At 36.0% G+C, this 20,360-nt stretch overlaps 1 protein-coding gene across 10 annotated transcripts in view; it reads right to left on the reverse strand.

The window, feature by feature from the left end:
• PCDH9 (protocadherin 9) overlaps positions 1 to 20,360 on the reverse strand; it is a 748,214-nt gene that overhangs the window by 626,799 nt on the left and 101,055 nt on the right. The window contains exon 3 of one of the 10 annotated variants that reach the window (XM_084510730.1): positions 13,503 to 13,631. The exons of the other annotated variants lie outside the window; for them this stretch is intronic. Coding sequence (XP_084366856.1) covers positions 13,620 to 13,631 — 12 coding nt within the window. The 3' untranslated portion in view covers positions 13,503 to 13,619. Of the gene's footprint in view, positions 1 to 13,502; positions 13,632 to 20,360 lie in introns of those variants that run through there. 10 annotated transcript variants of the gene reach the window in all.

Consider the following 20,360-nt stretch of genomic DNA (forward strand, 5'->3'; position numbering starts at 1 on the left):
AGTGTAGTCATGACCCCCAGATTAGAAGGGATTGTTCAGAAAAAAATAACCATAAATCCTATGAATGGAGACTGATGAAATAAATAAAGACATACACTGGATTCCATATTTCTCATTCTCCCCAGATTCCCTATCCAGTTCATCAAGCCATGAAGAAGAATCAACATATCAGGGAAGGCGGGGAAAATGCCAGGAATGCCATGTTCTCCTGAACATGGAGAAATGGATAGACTGCAACTCAGATAAAAGAGAATTTCATGTCACATTTAAGGAATTTTTCACTCAAGATTGGAGACCCTGTGGTGGCTAAGGATTTAACAAGGTCCCTAATGCTCATAGAGTTGCATATTTGGCAAAATTAAAGTACCTAATATGGACCATGGGGACTGCAGACTGCTAACCTATTCTCTCTGTTTGGCCAGTTACAGACTCTTCTGGGACTTTTGTTGAAACCATTTTCTTTACAGTTTTAAGAACTGAAGCTTCTCTGAAGAAGAAAACAAGTGAAGGAAGAATGTGTTTGTAAACTGGAGTTATGTTGTATAGAAGAACTGGTCTTGCTGAAGCTAGATCACAGAATATGAAAATACGCTCTAAAACATATTCACATTTTAATGTTCTGACATAGAAAAATGAAAAACTGAAATGAAAGCATAGAAAAACTCCTCTTGTAACCTTGACTCAGGTCAAATGAGAGGACAGGAAATCATGAGCAATTTCCTGTGTTACGGTGGTTTCATATAAACAAAATTTTCCTGTATTTATGTATAAATTATTAATTAATAATACCTTTATTTAGAAATTACCATTTCATAAGAAAGACAACTACAAAAAGATTGAATTCAACAGGTGGCAAACCCTATTAAGGAAAATGCCTGATATTTAAAATACAGAGATAATCAGTTCTGCTGTACAGGCAAGCCCATGAAATTCAGCACATTTCGTTCTGCACTGATTTATATCAATATAATGTTACACTGAGTTCCTCCTAGTCAAATATCTGATAAATGAATCAGTTACAAGAAGCAATTGAGTATAAAGCAAGTCTCTGAACAGGTTTCCATTGCATTTGTCACTGCAATAAGGGAATAAATCTTTCAAATCACTACTTCTAGTGCATTTCCACAAACCCTCATCATGAGACCTGAATTACAGCATTTTGAGATATAGAAGGTTGCTTCTTGACAAACAACAAGCATGTTAATTGTCTTGTTTTGCCTTTCATCCTTAGTAATTACTTTTGTTCCATATGGTAACAAGCTAAGTGCTTTTTATTTGCCTGTAAAAAGCAGACCGATTTGATACCAAAACTGCCCACATTTCATGTCATGCAAGAAGCTGGATTTACAAGTCAAGTACAGTTGTGTGGGCTTGGCAACATCATGACAACTTCTGCTAAAATTTCCCTCTGTCACTTTTACAGTTGAGCCCAGTAGAGATAAAAATAGTGGGAAGAACAGTTTTAAAGAAATGCTTCATATCACTTTACAGCATTACTGGGATTCTTAATTCTCTGTACCCAACTTAGAACAATGGGCACTAGTCATTTTTCAACCAATTTTGACTCTTATCTGTGGAGATGGAAGATGAAAAGGCAAGAGCAAAAAGAGCAGGAATGCCTGGTTGTTCATCTCATAAGCCAACATCTGACAGGCCCAAGTACAAGGTCCTGGACCTGGGTTGGGGCAATCCCAAGCACAAATACAGGCTGGGTGGAGGTTGGATGGAGATCAGCCCCAAGGAAAAGGACTTGGAGGTGCTGGTGGATGAAAACCTCAACAAAAGCCAGCAATGTGCATTTGCAGCCCAGAAAGCCAACCGTATCTTGGGCTGCATCAAATGAAGTGTGTCCAGCAGGAGGGAGGTGATTCTCCCTCTCTACTTTGCTCTCATGAGATCCCACCTGGAACACTGCATTCAGCTTTGGGGCCCCCAGCGCAAGGACCTATTAGAACCAGTCCAGAGGAGGGCCACAAAGATGATCAGGGGGTTGGAGCACCTCTCCTATGAAAAAAAACAACAACTGAGAGAGATGGGGATGTTCAGTCTAGAGGAGATCATGCTCTGGGAGACCTTATAACAGCCTTCCAGTACCTACAGGGGGCCTGCAAGAAAGCTGGAGAGGGACTCTTTCTCAGGGAGTGTACTGATAGGGCAAGGTGAAATGGCTTTAAACTGAAAGAGGGTAGATTTAGCTTACCTATTAGAAAGAAATTCTTCACCATGACAGTCATGAGGCACTGGAACAGGTTGCCAAGAGAAATTGTGAATGCCCCATCCCATCAAGGCCAGTTGAACGGGACTTTGAGTGAACTGGTCTAGTGGAAGGTGTCCCAGCTCATGGCAGGAGGTTTTGGAACTAGATGATCTTTAAGGTTCCTTCCAACCCAAACTATTATATTTCTATCATAATGTTAAGTCAGTTGACAGTAAAACAACATGCCCCCTACTCCTTCAGGCCTTCAAGCTTCACCCTGTGCTTTATGCACTTAAAGCCCGTGTTTCTTGCTGTTAGCAAACATGGAGCTAAAACAGTGAGAACAAGAAAATTTGAAAAATAAAAATCCTCCTTCATACGATAACCTATGAAAAGCCTTTTTTTTTTTTTTTTTAAATTTTTTTCTTTTTTTGATTGCTGTGGTGAATTATAATCAAAGGGAAGAAATTCCCACTTTTTGGTGTGTCTGTCAGGAAATTAAAACATTTAAAGCCTTAAACACTCTCATTTTAAGAGCTGAAGGATGGTCAGTATCTATTGAGCTAATTCCTAAAGCAAATAAATTCCACATAAATTATTTACTGCAAGTTTGAAATACAGACAGACTTTCCCTAGGGTTAATTTAACTTTCTCAAATTTAACTTGCTTTCTAAAACCTACACAACTTTGAACAAGAAACTCAGGAAACAAATTGCTAAAGTATGCAATAGCTTTATTCATTTTTGTAATCATGGCCAGCAGTTAGTTAGAAAGAGCATTCAGGAATATATCAATGAATTGCAGTTAAGATAAGGTAAAATTAGTAAACTTGAAAAAACAGTTCATATTATGTTTCTTTAAGATAAAACCAAAACCTTTAGTAATCATATTTTTCCAGTAATCATATTATTGATTATTGTTTTGAATTAAAAGCTTAGATATAAACATATGCTTGTGAGATGAACAACCAAAATAATATGAGATTGATCTGAAGTAGACACCTAGTGAGTTAAAATAACATATATGTTTCTTGATAAACGAACAGGTCTTAAAGAGTAAACATATGGTGAAATATTGAAGATAGCAAATGTAATGCTTTACATTCTTTGTAATGCAACAACCTAAGGAGTAGGAGTAGGAGTATGTAAGGAAGGTTACATACTTTGGCTAGTATGTCATTTTAAAATAACACAGATTTCAAGCTCACTCTATACGTCAGTTTACCAATACTAGTATTTTTATATCAGCTTTCCCTTAAGTTAACCCTGAGCACATTTTTCACCTTGCAATACAGATATAGCCTATAATTATTGTTTTCTGTTACCCACTATCCTCTCCCCCATTTGAATGTGTAGCTCACACACACAGAAATCTTCTTTGGATTTGGAAATAAGGCAAAGATCAGATTGTTCCTCTGATGTTTTGAGACCCTCATAGCAAATTTATAGTTAACTAAAAAAGCAAACAGAAGATTATTTGAAAACAACAGCAGGGAATGAAGAAAAAATATATTCCTTTTTTTTTTTTTTTTCCCTTCCCCCCCCCCTCCCCCTGCAATTTTTCTTGTAAAATTGCATTATTCAATTACAACTACAAGAAAAAGAGATATTTACCTAAAATGAGACCATTGACAGGGTTTAACAGGACTCTTGAAAATCATACAGGAGTCTCAAATTCATCACAGGCTTCTCCAAAACAAAGCGTGTAACTGAAGCTGCCATTTCTGAACTTAGTGCTAATGGTTTTCATCTTTTACACTTCAGGGCTGAACTGAATATTTTATAGTGAATCAGTGTAGGATGCTCTTGAGGGAAAGTAGCCTAAGAGATTCTTATGAGTCAACGTTTTCTTATGTATATTTATTTTTCCTCACAATGCACTCAAAAATGGCTTTTTTTTTTTTTTTTTTTTTTTTTTCCTTAAATTAAAGCTTCTCTTCTTTCCCTTACATAAAAGGCCAAGCAAGAACAGATTGTGAAGCCATTATATTCATGAAGAGAAAAAGAGAGGTTAATTCAAAATTCTATGGTCTATTGAACCCAATATCCACACGTTCCCCAAAGCAACAACAAATGCACCACGGAAACTCAATCAAGGCATCAAATCCACTCCAGCAAATGTGTTGTGCCAACCCATTATTAATGTTGCCTCTCAGGGAAATTCTATATCAGCATGAACTTGCTGAAAATATTGTTCACAAATTCACATTATACTATTTCCTTGACATTAGATGTCAAAGAAGGCAAATCAGGAGAGTCCAAGAGAGAGAGAAGAGATTCAAAGATTAGTTCTGTACACAGACCTGATCTGCCAAACAAGTTGTATGAATATGTTCAGGAACAGTTTAATATACTGATGTTAGCTGTTGGTGAATTTGACAGGTTATAGATAAGCAAGTTGTCCCTGTGAAGAGAGATTCTGTGATTTAACTTCCCTGTGTTCCATTCCATGCCAATCACAGCAACAGGAGTGAAATATTGGTGAACGAGCATAGCTGAATTAAGCCATTCAATGCAAGAGTATGGAGCTTAATTGTATTCCCTTGCATCTTTTCTTACTGCCAAATAAAAACACCATTGTCCTTGCTAAAGGATTCCCTTTCACATCTCAAGGATCTTTGCCAACTTAATTGTGAGAGTCACACTGTGTGGCCAAGTGAAAGTGAGGGGATCACAAGTCTTCAAATTTATCCCTTCACCCTCTTTTTGGCAATACAATTTGAATGTAGTAAGTACTGCTGTACACACCAAAGAATTTCATGTAGTAGGTGCTTGCACCAAAAAAAAAAAAAAAGTCATTTTATAATTTGGATGCAAGCTACATTAAAAGGTTTGTACGAATGTTGCTTAAATATACATGCTAAATACATGCTAACTGCATCACAGACTCACAGAAAAGAAATCTGATCAGAGATGATAATGCAAATGTCCACTTCCGTAGATGAATAGCTGCAGTAGGTGAGAGGGGGAGGAAGAAGGGAAATACTTTCTAATATGACCTAATTAAAATTGTAGGTAACAAAGTAAATTGATGGCAAAAAAAAAAAAAAAAAAAAAAAAAAAAAAAAAAAAAACAGATATTAAACACGTATTTTTAAACATTAAAAATCATATTGAGATGTGAGTACTTATTAGAAGGCTCTCTGAGACCAGGGTGCATTAGAAGAAATTGCACAGGAATTTTCTGTACTGCTAGTGAGTGAACCACTCCAGAATCCCACATTTTATTTATTTATTTTTAAATAATGACATTTGATAAAACAACAGCACAGCGGCAGCAATGAAACAGGTCACATCTTAAGTCATTATGGCTATTATCTGAGTAGCTCTAATGCAATAAGTCTATTAGACAGAAATATCTATTTGTTATCAAAGTTTACTTGATTTTGTTTAGAAAATCAAATTGAGCTTTACATTGGCTGTTATTTTGTTCCTTAACGGACTACTTATTAAAAGAAAAAGTGATGTGCAAAAGCATTTTCACTGAGGTGAAAGTGAAAAGTGTCTTTGCCAAAATATTAAATTGCACATAGAAATATGAAAAACACAATAAAGATAATTCATTCAGAAAGAGAACAAATATAACTTTGTATGCATTTGTTTAAATGTCTGCACTGAAAAATCAGCTCTTGGCATTTCATGCAGCTGGGACAAAACCAGTCTGTAATTTCATTCCGTGCTCCAGTTGGATTTGATTTCCTAACACCTACTTCAATAAGGACAAACTGTTGTTTTTGCAGAAGTCTGGGCAACTAACCCTACAGAAAACCTCTAAAAACACACTGGCTGTGAATGGAGAAAACTGTGAAATGCACAAGCCAACAGTTTTATTTGGTAATAAATTCAGTCTTTTGTTATAATTGCCATATGGCACATGAATTTTTTTATTTTTATTTTTTTTTTATGTTTAGCAGTTTTTCATTAGGAATTGATGGTTTTCTTCTGTTAAAAAAAAAATATATATATATCATTTTCTTGAGGCAAACATGCTTTTCTTGCTTCCTTAAATCTGAGGGTCTGTCAAAGGTATATTCAAAATACCATGCTAGCTGGATGTCCATTTTGTTCTAAATCTTTTTAAGAATAAAGCAATATCCAGATGAAGATGGACCAGAACCGGGACTGTAAATTAAATCAAACACATAAAAAATGAGATTTATAGCACATTTGCTCGTTCAATCTACAGCTCATTTATTCTAAATACCTTTTCCTAATTAGTAATTTTCTGGATGTCACCACAATTTACTAGGGTCAGCCTCCAAGTGTAGTACAAGCAACATATTTAAATTAGTTTATTTGGTCAGGAAAGAGCAATATAACCTGGCATATATCAATAAATTATTAATTTGTCTGTACTCAGGGACAAAAACATTGCTGCTGTAATAGAGGAGCAGCAAGCTGCAAGTAAATTATCCTTTTTGCTTGCATAAATTTGATTCCTGAAAAGGTGCTGAATAAATACGGATCTAGTTTAATATCTTCCAATGAGGATATTAGGGTTCCAGCTGCCAACTGTGAGAAACATGAACCAAGATCCAAGCTAATCTGCATACACAGGCCCTGAAGATAAAAATCCTGCTCCTCAATTCTTACTTCCTTTTTGCATCCAAGGTGCACAAGACCCTTTATCAATTGATTTCCATGTGGTTGTAAGAGGGAGAATAAAGACAGTAGTGAGAGGATGGTTTTATTTTCTGTTTCTCCCCTCCTACAGACCAAAATCAGAAAAAGTACCCCAGGCTTAATACTGTTCCTTTTGTTGTTGGTTTCTACATCATCTGTTATGAGAGTAATTTTTGTGGGGTCTAGGTTTTTCCTGCACTGGAGAGAAAGGGAGATTAAAAATCTTTTAAGAGCTATCTAGATCATGTTAAAAAGGATAAATTGTTATAGCCTACTGAATTGACAGAAAACATTACATGATTTCATAGGTCTGCATTTTCCTAATCATGGCATTGTGCAGTATATTAACAATAAGGAAGATTTTTCTTTAAAAGAAAGCATGAAATACTTTAGCTAAAATCATAACTATCTTAATTTCTCAATTCAGTGGGAGTTTTGGTATGTGCTAAACTTGCAGTAAAAATGAGTTATGAAAATAGCTGTCATACAGGCCATTTTCAAAACATGAATAATTCAAACAAATTCCTATTTTTTCCTCCAAAAATATTAAGCTCTGTAACTTGTACAATTAATGCAGCTTGAACAGTAAGACCTTAAAAGCAACTACTTATTCTATACTACAACATTTCATTAGATTTTTTATTGTGTTTATTTTCATGGACCTTAATAGACAATATATCCTGTGCAAGGAAAAAATGTAATCCATTTTACCAACAGTGCACAGTCAAAAGAGAGATGGAGAGTTTGCACTTTGCATGTTGTGAATGAAAATTGAGAATATACATAATAAGCATCTCTAAACTGTAATGAGTTATTGAGCTGTGTGTCTCCTAGTGTGTCAGCGATTCTTTTTAATTTATTTTCTAGTTTCTATAGAACTTTTCTGTAGGAAAATAAATCTCAAATGAAATTAAAGTGAAAATATACAGTGAAGTAAAATTAATAAAGAGCACATGCTGTTGAAATTAAGACTATTTGCCACACAGTACATTCATGTCTAGAATCATGCAAGGAGTGACTGTGGCAATGACACTCCACCCAGAACTGGGACTTCCACAAGGAAGTGGAAGTGAATAGCATCCTCACAGCTATTTTCTCCAGAGGCACATGTGTATAAAGATGCAGGAATGACAGCTACAGCTTATAATACAGAAAATATACTTTCTCCTACATTTTTTAAACATTGAAGGCAAATAATTTTATTAAGTTTGAAGATTTTATGAAGACATATCTTGTCTTCATTGTTCTTTGTGCAACCACAATTTTAGAAAATCTAGCCTAGCTCAGAATTTGCATAGGAAAAGTCTAATTAACAAATAGAACTCAGAAGGAACTATGTGTATATAGGATAGAAACATAAATATTGTCAGAGAGATTAACAAAAGAAAAGATCATAAACAAAAACTGTGGACTAAATATTCTGTTCAAATGAACAACAGGATTTGAGAAACCAAGACTAGGTACCCTCCTCAAATACAGACTGTTGATAAAACTGCTGCTAAATGGCTTAGGGCAAGCAAGTTTTTTTTTATTTTTATTTTTATTTTTTTTATTTTTATTTTTATTTTTATTTTTTAAATCCTAGCACTGGAAGTTGCCTCCACTCATAAGAAAGCAATTCTTCCTATCTGTAATACGCTCGTGTCTTCCAGATCTGCAGTGACAGCAGTATCACAAAACTGACGTTTAACTATCTTTGCCACTGAAAAGTTTTTCTAAACATCTAATGTAAATAGCCCATCCTTCTGTTACAAATCACTACTTTTTGCTTATCTAAGTTGTCTTAGACACATACTCAAATGACCGTGGTACAGAGACATACCGCACATGAACTGAGCTACATCAATGGATCATGTCTAATTACACTTTAATTACCACTGACTAGGAGTACTCATACAGTCAGCTACTGCAGTGCAGAGGATGTGAAGCAACCATAAAGCTTGTGAAACTCAGTCACATGTCTAATCTGAGCATTAAATCCATTCTTCTACTTTCTCAGAAATGCATGCCTCCTTCTCTACTCCATCTAAATCTATAAAGGGGGCTTGACAGGGTTTTGATAATCAGCACTTCTGGATCACACCTGATAAATCTGGCACTGCACTCAAATAGTTGTTGTTGCTCCATCTATCAGGGTAGTGCACATACCTGGGACAAATTGGGCTGAACCCATTTTGCTTGATGGGAATCAAAATTATGAGTGTTTCCCACCTTTTCAGGGAGACATTCATGTATGATGTTTATACCCTATACAGTGAAGCAAAGTGGAATTAAACTAAGAAAATCTAAACTTAATAGTAACACTAATATTTCACCACTGCAGCATGGCTATATTCAGAAGAGAAGGACAAACAGGAGGTCTTTAAGAACGTAGGTGAGTGTTCCAGAGCCACCAACTCAGAGATAATATCCAGTGGTCAAAGAGCACTTGAATACAGTCATGAATAGAATATAGAATAGCTAAAACAAAAATAAAATAATTATTTCTATCCACTCATTTCCAAAGTCCAAAGGAAGTGTTTGTTGTCATTATCCCAGAAAGACATACCACCTTGCCACTGCTTGCGTGTTGCACGGTTCAACAGTTCCATAGATAAAAGCTTCAGTAGAGCCCTGCTGGCAAAATATTAGGGAGGACTTCCTAATGACACTAAGTCTGTTAGATTATGAAGAAGATCTCCCAACAGGGATGGCTGAAACACAGTCATTTAGTATATATGGTAGATTCAGTCAGTCTGGTAGAAAGTAGAGAGCTACAAAGAACAAAAAGTACTGGCTGCCTGCTAACATCTTTCTTCTATTCATCTTGAAATTCACTAAATCTCCTGGTGAAATTGTGTAATTCTAAGAGGTTGGTGCCCTAGCAAATTTTGACTCATAAAAAGTGCAAATTTTTATTCCCACTCAAAGATGAATACAGAAATCTAGTCTTTCCTTTAGCTTTTTCCCTGCTTAGTATTCACTGCATATTTGTCTACACTAGGTAAACGTAATCCATATACCCTTAGCACTCAGCCTGTCTAACTTAATAACTTATTTATACCTATATCATGAGTATTTGGCAAAGCAAACTTTCTAAATTATGTTAAGTTGCTTTTATGAGCAACTTAGCTAAACAATGAAGAGAAGTTACACACCTTCACAGACTCAAGGAGAGATCCTGCCTGCTTAATTTTACCCACCTTAAACCTTGTCAGTAACTGGATAAAAATACAGGCAGTGAGATCAGGAGAAATAGTTCAGTAGACATCTAATATTAAAGCACACATTAGACTCATACATTAGAAAATTGATTCTGAACACCTCTTTTAGATAACTAAAAGACTTTCCACAGCCATTTATTGTGATAATATACAGAGCTCTGCAGTTAGACAATGACCCCCTGGTGTGATATCTCAAGTCATGTCACAGCTTTCTGTCTTTTTGCTCATGATTGTCCACTGGGAAATACGATTTTTTTTTTCTTTCGTCTCTGCTAGATTTCAAGACAGGTGAATGAAGAATGAAGTCAGTATCACATGGAGTTTCAGTACGTTTTAAAAAGTTCTCTTCTTGAGCATATTAGCTCCAATCACTAGGGTGGCCATTATGTTGCCATTGGCAGAATAATATTATACATATTATACTATATATATCGTACATATATATATGTACACATATACACTTCTTTTGCACTAGTGTTATATGCAATATATTATATACAAATAAATGAATAAAAAGAAACTACTAACAAGGTATTAGAAACCTCTACCTTTGAGGAAAACATGCTAACACTCTCAAAATTATTTGAAGAGGTATCAGAGTGTTAAAAATTATGTGCAACTACTAATTGAAATGAAATAAAAAAAAATCATAATAGTTAAAATTATTACTAGCATAAAAATTATTACTAGCAAAAGCAACTAGTTTTTTAGAAATGCATCCATCTGTTTTTCACAGCCAATGGACTAATGTATACATGTACTCATTAGATTTTCATAGATCAGCTTCCATTTTCTTTATGTTTGGGGCTCCAATGACCCCACCACAGGACACAACTAGGCCCAGCAGCCAGCACCTTGGTGAAAGCATGTTTAAGAATGTGCAAAACACCAGACAAGGCGGGGGGGGGGGGGGGGGGGGGGGGGAGAGAAAAGTGTGAGAAACAGACCTGCAAACCCTAAAGTCAGCAGAAGGAGAAGGAAAAAGGGGGGGGTGGGGGAGGGGAAAAGGAGGAGGAGGAGAAGGATGAGGACAAGGACGAGGATGAGGAGGAGGAGGAAGACTAGGAGGAGAAGGAGGAAGAGAAGGAGGAGGAGGAGGTACTCTATCCAACCCCAAGCCCCTGTTCCCCATCCCCATCCCCTCCTGCACTGTTTGGGCATGGGAGAAAGCTTGTGTTTTAATTTTTTTTTGCACCATCCAACTTTATTTTAATTGACAGTAAATTAATTTTCTCCAAGTCTTATTTGGCCTTGAAAATGATTGGTAAGTGATCTTGCTAGCTTTGCCTCCACACACAATATTTTTCATCTTATTTTCTCCCCTGACCTGTTGAGGAGGGGGAGTGAGAGAGCTGGATGGGCATCTGGCAATGACAAGGTCAGACACTCTGCACTTCGTACTAAAGATTTTCACACATCTAAGGTCCTGCCTCTGCACACATATCGAAAAGTCTAAGTCGCAACAGAGATGAAGAGTTTCATACCTAGAGCAGACTTAAGCCACATCAGGATCAGTAAGCTAGATGTTCTTCTGCCTCTTTTTCCTGAGGGCTTGATCTTATAGGCACTCTTGTGCACCTGTAGCAAATTGAGGTTTCTACAAAGTACCACTGTAAGTACCACTTTAAAAAAAAACTGTCTGCTGAAAGAACCACAGGTCCCACTCATCCAGTAGTTCAAGCACTCATGTAACTTTTGAGAGGATTAAGTTCAATTGCTTTTCAAGAGTATTCCAACTCCCATTGCCAAGTGCTGTAGCCATGAGACTATGAGCTATGATTTTTTTTTTATTTTGTTGTTTTTGTTTTTTATTCCTACTGATGTAAATGTATAAGATGATTGACAACATGTGCTGATTCCCTTTTCACTGCTATTACCTTACTTAAGTAGCTCTCTCCTCATCACAGTAGATTTTGTGGATTCCACCCCAGAGTATTTCCCCTTTGCAATAAATGGGTGGCTAAAGATCTAACCAAGTTTCATGATTCAGCCTCGCAGATAGACACACATGCAAAAGTTTGGCATGACAATGCTCAGGATACAGCCCTTGGTTCTTTATTCACATCTCAGCATGACTGCTTCCCCTATGGTTTACAGTAGAAAAATAAGTTCTGTTGTGAATTTAATGATGTCTTTGCTTTTCACTGACTACAGATTATGCCTATTAAAGAAGTTTCTGTTTGCTGTTGTTTTGTATCTGGTTTCCAGCAGTAACTGTTTTTTTGTATACTGCTTTCCATTCAGCTGAGCAAGAAAGCTATAGTAGTAGCTAAAACAAACAAACAAACAAACAAAAAGCACAAAACAAAACAAAACAAACCAACAACACTTATTAATTTTCCTCTACTGCCTGGGAACCAGATTTATGAAATGCCATGAAACAAATATGAACTATTTTATATTACAGTTTTCCTGTCCTCCGCCATGGACCCTGAATTTTCTGTTAGCACTGGAAGGGGGTAAGTCTGTTATGTGAACTAGGGCACTCCTAAAAACAAGATTATAAACCTCAAGTGGATACAGCAGAAAATATTTATTTTGTTTAAAATAAACGGAGCAACTCTTGCATTATAACTGGAGTCACATGTTATAAATCAGCTTATTGAATAACACAGCCTTGGAACAATCACTGTTCTGGGACACAGCATTCTACTACATAGTGAAACTTCCACAAAAGCAGCTACAGTCTATGTTGCTAATAATAAACACTAGAAAACTAGATTTATTTTTCCCCTTCTTTCTGGCCCTTTTTTAAGAGCTTTGAACCTAACCCTTACGAATTACACAAGACAGACATAAAATAAAACTATCTACCTTGAACCAATAGGAATTTCTTTTATGTCCTTTTCTGAACTTGTATTTTCTCTGTTATCATTAACGTATTATCTTCCATTAGTAAAGCTTACACTTTTCATGCTGTGTAAACCTGTGCTAAGTTGCTATATCTGCAGGACAGGATTCTTCTGTGTTTGTTAATACAAAAGACAAAAATAATAAAAAAGAAACTCAATAACAAATCTTATTATCTTCAGAAGGGCAAGAGTCTCAAGAATTAAAAAATAACAATAATTAAAAAAAAATGGAGGGTCCTCATTGACAAAACAGGGGCAGTTAGATACCCTGAATTTTTCCACCACTCCAGACATGTCAATCAAAGATAACACAATGCAAGAATATCTGAGTGACACTCCAAGCTGCATTCATAAGCAACCTGTCTCATTCAAAGTCAATGAAGAGACAGGACTTACAAGCCCACACTGAAAAGTTATTGAAATGTGACTGACATCTCAAAGGAAAAATGTCAACTGGATAGCATGACCCCGTGCTGAAACACTGCAAGGTTAATCAAAGTTATGGCAGTCGGGAGGTAGAAAGGCCCTACCTTAGATTGAATTTTTGTACTCATAGCACTGACTGGGCCACAGTCTCATATTCACTTCCTCTCCCACTGACATTTGCATCCTGAGTTTGTATCATTTGTCCACTCTTCTTTTGGTTTCATTTTAGAAAGATACTGATAGATGTTGCTGTGAGTAGATCTTCTGCATCTGAGTAACAATAGGTCTCCCTTCTCCTCCTTTGGGACTCATTGTGCCTTTAACCTATGAACTAAGATAGTAAATATACCATTGTGAGATTAAAAGAAAATGCTACAGGTTGTAGAGTTATTGCTCAAAAAAGCCTGAGTTAATGGATTAGAATTCCTTGTCTGTCCATAGAGGAATAAAGGGAGTCTCAAAATAGGTAAAAATATTCAGACTGTTTCTTAAAGTTTCCTATCTCCCCATGTTCAGAGAGTTCCTGACAATTCATTTGCCAATATCATATTAGGAAATATCATATTAGGAAATATCACACAGACATATCTCCTGCTCTCATTTCCCTCCCCCATTTTATAGGACTATAAAAGGTCTATAAAGACTATTTATTTCTTCCCATTATATTTTTAAAATATGTTAGTAACTATTATTTTTGCTTAGTGCTATTACATTTATAATGTTGACCCCAAATATCCATTTAGCCCCAACATATTCAACAAAGTAACAAAGCTAGAAATAAAAAGAATACATACTGCCAATGCAATAATTATGTTCATATCATTCATAGTTACAGAATGGAAACCTTAAGTAATTTAAGCAAGCATGACTTACTTTTTTATACATACATATATATATATATATATATATAAGTAGTTCTCTGGTATATATTTTCTTCCTTGATGGCATATTTTCACTTTGTTGAGTTTACTTCATATTTTTTCCTGTTTTCTTATTCTGTCAGCTGATAGTAATATCCCACAGATACAAATAGCACCTTCTTGATGTTGCATATAATCAGCTAAAAATGCTAGTGGCCCCATTCTGTTGGCTTCATTCCCCGCTCCTCCTACTTTTCTAGAAGGCAAACAGCCTAGAAAGTAAATATGCTTCTTCCCCAGAGCCTATGGGCCTAGAAACCCTTTTTTCTCCACAGACTCACGGTCTCATTTCTAAATCAGTGGCCGTACTGAATGTCATACATTTCCATTATGCAATCAGTCCTCCAGTCAATTATTTAATTAAAAGAAGATTTACCAAATAATACCCCTTCTGCTCCAGTAAAAAGATAGGACCGATATGATAACAAAATATTTATGTCTTTATTATTAATTATTTTTAAACCAATGATGGTGAAAATTCAGATAGGGGGAAGATCACCTTAGGAATAAATTATATTAAACATGACCATCAAGGACTTTTCTTTTAGGAAGATTAATGGTTTAATGTTTAATTAATCCTATCCATTTCTGCATTTATGGGGAGGCAGAGAAGTCTACTTTATAATGTGAAAAATTAAATATTAAAAACTTTGTGCCTATTTGACTTTACATTTTCTTGTTATGAATGGGTATTTTCACTTTATTTCACTTTCTTCAAGCTACAAGAGACAGAAGCAATTACTGCAGCTCTGTTGAACAAAGATATTCTCAATGTACCTCTGATACTGCCTTGCCAATCCCAAAACAAAACAAAAAATTAAAAACTATTTGAAGTATTAATGGAACCTTTAAAACTTACAGTCAAAATGACACAGGTTACTCAAGATTAGAGAAGGCCAGGGGGAACTTCAGAAAAGCTGAACAAAGTTATGTGTTTAAGAAGCTCAACAGATAAAATTCAGTGTAGACAAGAGGCAATGTACATTGTATGAAATAGGGTGAATTACCCCTATCTATAAACGGGTTCTAAATTAAGTACACCTATTCAAAGAAAAAGATGTGGGAAGTATTTTGGACAGTTCAACAAAACGACTTGTTCAGTGTACAACAGTAGTCAAAAAGCCCAACAATATTATTAAGGTCTGAAGAATTCAGAGTACTAAAAGAGAACAATAATGTAAATAGTGCTTTTAAATATAGTGACCTTAAATACTGTATATACTTGTCTTGTTTCAAAAAGCAGATTTAAAAAAATTTTTAAATGGTCCATCCAGAGGAAAGCAGCAAAGTAATGAAGATGGTTTGAACTATGACAGCAACTGAGCTGCAAGAAACAGCACAGCACAGGTATGGATGGACACCCTGAATGGCTCACATAGCAGCCAGTTTCTGTTTTCTTTCCACTTCTGGGTTGTACCTCTGAGAACTGCCCCAGCATCCCACTGCTACGAGAGCCCTGCCTCACTGCCACTCCCGCACAGAGCACACACTGAGCCCAAATCCCTGCATGGTTCATAGACCTGCCATGGCTGCAGCTCCCGGTGCCTGGCTTGCAGCATGGGGCAAACTAATGTCTCAGTCCCACAAAAAAGATTTCTTTAGGCAAAATATACTACCTTCTGTATCTTGCTACACTAGCATATGAAGGGCACATGAGGGGTACATGAGCAAGAGACAAGATGGGGAGAAGAAGGAACCTGGCTTAGATACTGCTGGGTGGAAAACTTTTGAAAGACAATTCCTTCCACGTCTGCCCTAGCACAAAATGGTCCTCTCTTTCCCTTGTGCTATCCTTCCTCTTCTTTATACTTTCTAATACCCTAGTCATTTTCTTTCATTTCCTATTTTGACCTAGTTATCCTTCCTTTCCCATCTATCTTTGTTCATTCCTTTCTGACTTTCTGTGCCTCTTGTCTTCATAAAGGTCCTGGAGGTTAAGCGGAGACTAAATTGAATACAGTTTTAAGACTTCCATAGCAAATTATATTTCTCTCCCTTTTGCTTCTGGGTACTTGATCTTCCTCTTGAGAGATGCAGCCCAGCAATTGGCTGTGTGCTGTGTTGTGCCTGATACTCTGAATGTGACTTGTTTCAAGAACCCAGTCTGACTACAAGATTAACATCTAATATTTTATCCCATCTGATAGCATTCACTTTTGTACTGCCCAGTTTGGGGGCAGGAGTGTCCTGATATGCTCTCTTCATTCTCAAAACAATGACTGAACTTAAATTGAACACTGATTTGGATGAAGTCTGCTGGAAAACAGTGAATGTGGAGACCTCCCTCTTTCATATTAGAATTAGTCAGGGGTGTCATATAGTCTCATTAGGAAAATATTAGTCACCACATTTTCTTCTATGCTGATTTTTAAGTCTTTAATGCTTAACAAAGTGAGAACAAGAGCCTGAATCTTCTACCCAAATGTCGTTGCCATAACCACTATTTCTACCTATTTCCCATGATTTAGTGTTACTGCTATTATAATATGCACCTAGAACAAATTGTGACACCTGAGTGTAAAAGTCAAAGGACACAAACCTCTGTAAATCTATGACCCTAATAATATCTCATCCAGAACAGGCATTGAGACAACTTTCATTTTATGTTATTGACTGTAAGTGGGATCTAGATAGTACTGACAGGAAGCCTGGAGGCCTGAATTTCTAAATGCAACTTTACTATTTACTTCTTCAGTGAAGTAAAGTTGCTTCCTTCCCCTCCCATCTGTAAAATACAGCTAGTCAAGTTTACAACCTTGAAAAAGTTTTTAAGTCTACTTGAACAAATGCCAAAGTAAGAACTAGGTATTTCTCATATTTTAATCACTGAGAGATTTTAAATAAGCCATTCTCACAGAGACAACCTCAAGGTTGACTTCTGCTGATTAATTGCTATTTTATAGGTATGTATAGAAGTTATTTTGTGTAAATATATTGTTTTTATTTATTTATTTATTTGTGTGTGTATGTGTGCCTGTGTGGTGTGTGTGTGTTTCTCACAGATGTTTTCGATAAGAAGATAGATGTTTGATTGGAATTCAAGACTCCTGAAGCAGATGAAAAGGATATTTTAGAGAGGCTAGCCCAGTATTAAATTTAGAAAATGGGCTTGTCTGGCAAGGAAATAATTATTACAGAAATCTGGAAAGAAAAAGGGCTTCAGATCCAGGCCTGATATTGTGGCCAATAAACTGAAGATCTGAAACAGGCAAGAAGTTGGCCTCCCTTCTAATGAAAGTCCATTAGGGATGCAGATAGACTGTGACTGCTTTTCTTACTGACTTTATTAATTAGGACCCTCAGGAAATTCAAAAGTAAAAAAAAAAAAAAAAAAAGATGTTGAGAGGGAACGTTTCCAGAATTGCTGCAGAATGTGTCAGACCTCCTCACTTTTAAGACATGTACACAAACCAGAAACATTCTATCCATTCCAGCACAACTGAACTCAGTGGGAAAATTCCACTCAGTTCAGTTCACATATCAATTTACACTTAAGGGTAAAGTGGTTAACTGTCTTCTCTAATTTAATTGTTTTTATTATGGGTTCTGGTTTGCCTAAACAACATGGCATTCAGTACATTAAAGATGCCATGCACCGGTTGGGTGGCTCAAACTTAATTTTGTTGGAAGTTATAAAAAGGAGAAAATAATTTAATGTTGTTTTTTCCTTTCTTCTTTCTTTCTTTCTTTCTTTCTTTCTTTCTTTCTTTCTTTCTTTCTTTCTTTCTTTCTTTCTTCCTTCCTTCCTTCCTTCCTTCCTTCCTTCCTTCCTTCCTTCCTTCCTTCCTTCCTTCCTTCCTTCCTTCCTTCCTTCCTTCCTTCCTTCCTTCCTTCTTTTACTGGTTATTTTTACAATTACAGAATCATATTAAAGTCTTCAAGATGCTATTGCTAACAGACAAAAAGTGCAACACCTTGCATGCTAACTAGTTTTTTTTTTGTTGTTGTTGTTGTATATATATATTTTATTTTATTTTATTTTATTTTATTTTATTTTATTTTATTTTATTTTATTTTATTTTTTCGAAAGTCTAAACAGGTAAAAGCAAAAGAGAGATGGAGGAAGAAAACAGAAGAGAAAAATTAAGGGCAAAGTCTGTGCCATTCTTTATTTATATTTGCCAACTCCTAGAGTTCAATGATTACAGAATCCTTTTTTTACTTTTTTTTTTTTTTTTAATCGTGTAATTCAGGGAGGCTGTTTAAGAAAATAAATATTCTTTTCTGCTCTGAAGAAATTCAATCTGTTGTGACAAGAGCCAAAGATTACCAGACCTTTGAAGTAAAGTACTCCCTCTACTTATAACGAAAAGGTACGCCCTTTCATTAGAGAGAGTACCCAAAAAACTCCAACAGGTTTTAAAATGGTAAAGCAAGCTTGTATTTGAACTAAAACTAGACCAAATATTTTTAATAGAAAAAACAGAATGTGTATTTCTCTGAAACAACAGAAATAAAGTGGAATTATAAAGTATGTTCCTTTCAGCTCTCATATATTTGAAAGCAACTCCTTCTTTCTGGGCTTGGTTTCAGATCAAGTGGATCTGTGTTGCAGCACACTCTGGGAAGTCCTCTCTAGATCCCTCAAAAGCTCTCTTTTCATCACATCTGCACTTCTGCCGCATGTCTGCTTCCTGCACTTTTCACTAGTTCCCTGCCCTCTGCCCATGCTTCAGGCTCCTGTGTAGATGGACCACACTGCGTACCCTCTGCTCAGGGATCTCTCCTCCAAACCAACAACAAAAACAGAACTACCTATCTGCTGCCCACTCACTCTATTCTTAGAGAAACAAAGAAATGAAAATAAATGTCATCCATCACAAATGTACATTCGGGAACCAGCACTGTTCTCTGTTCTTCTCACAAAACATCAATGCAGGCAGGAGAGCTTCACGACAATAATTGGGAGAACCATAGTCGAACATACATCACTGTCTGCATCTGGTGCTATTTCATACACTCTGCACAAGGATCTGAAAGGATGACATTCCAGTGGACAAACGGTGTTTCAAAATAATACTAATTTATTCTGCAGCCTTGCACAATCTGCACTGAGAGCTAATGGCAACAGATTGAGCAGTACTACAGATCTCTCCAGCACAGACTCTTCTCCTACAAATGCAGAATTAAGTATTCATGAAGAGATTTCAAAGGTCTAAAATGACTGTAGAGCTTTCAAGACGCAACACTCTGAACTAAGACACACTGTCAAATAACAAGTCATAACTGGAAAGGCAAAATTTATCTCCTGAATGTAAGAGCTATTATAATTATTTTTCCCTATCTTTGCTTTCACAAATTAATTGAACTAAATTTCCAAACACGAACAGAAATAACTGACAAAAAAGGAATTACCAGAAGGAAACATAAGTATAAATGATTGGCACTAAATGGAACAGTTTTCTCTCTCTCCAGGCTTTTTATTTTTCTCTAAGAGTATAACAAAATGGCTGCTAGTTACGCATTTCTGATCAAGAAAACACAGAATTGTCATAAAAAAAAAAAAAAAAGAAGAAAACAAAACAAAATAATAATCCCCTTGAAGCTTTTGAAGCTCAGATTGATCCTTTATAATATTTTTTGTTTTAATAGAGAATACAATTTGTATTTCATACTAATTTTCAGCACTGACAATGACTTCAAAAAACCAGAAATTTACAACAACAAAAAGCCTCTATGCGTTTTGCTCTACTTGCATGCACCAAATTCCACCAAAAGTTTCCTTAGAAAGAGCAATATGGAAATAATATGACTGAGCTAATGTAAAACACTTCCAGCACAGCTGTACATATGCCATTAAGAACACCTGAAGAGCCAGGTTGAACTCACAGTTAAGTATATTCATTAGGGTGGCACTAATGTGCTTTATTTTACAGGAATAAAGCAGATGGAAATTTGATTTGGCAATACAAAGTCACAAACCACCTCTGCTTAAATTCTTCCTTGCCAGGAATAATAAAGTCCAAGGGACAGATGTCCCAGGATGTTGTCAGAGTGCTGGACTCTGCAATAGTCTCCACTACAGAAATTTTGAAATTGAATTTTTGAAATTTTGAAATTTCTCCACATTGAAAGAAAAAGCTCCTTTTGCACCTCTGGTGAAATTCAAGAAATACTCTGCAGTGAGTAGTCAATGGGTA

This window comes from Aythya ferina, assembly GCF_964211825.1.
Source record: "Aythya ferina genome assembly, chromosome: 1".
Lineage (NCBI taxonomy): Eukaryota > Metazoa > Chordata > Aves > Anseriformes > Anatidae > Aythya > Aythya ferina.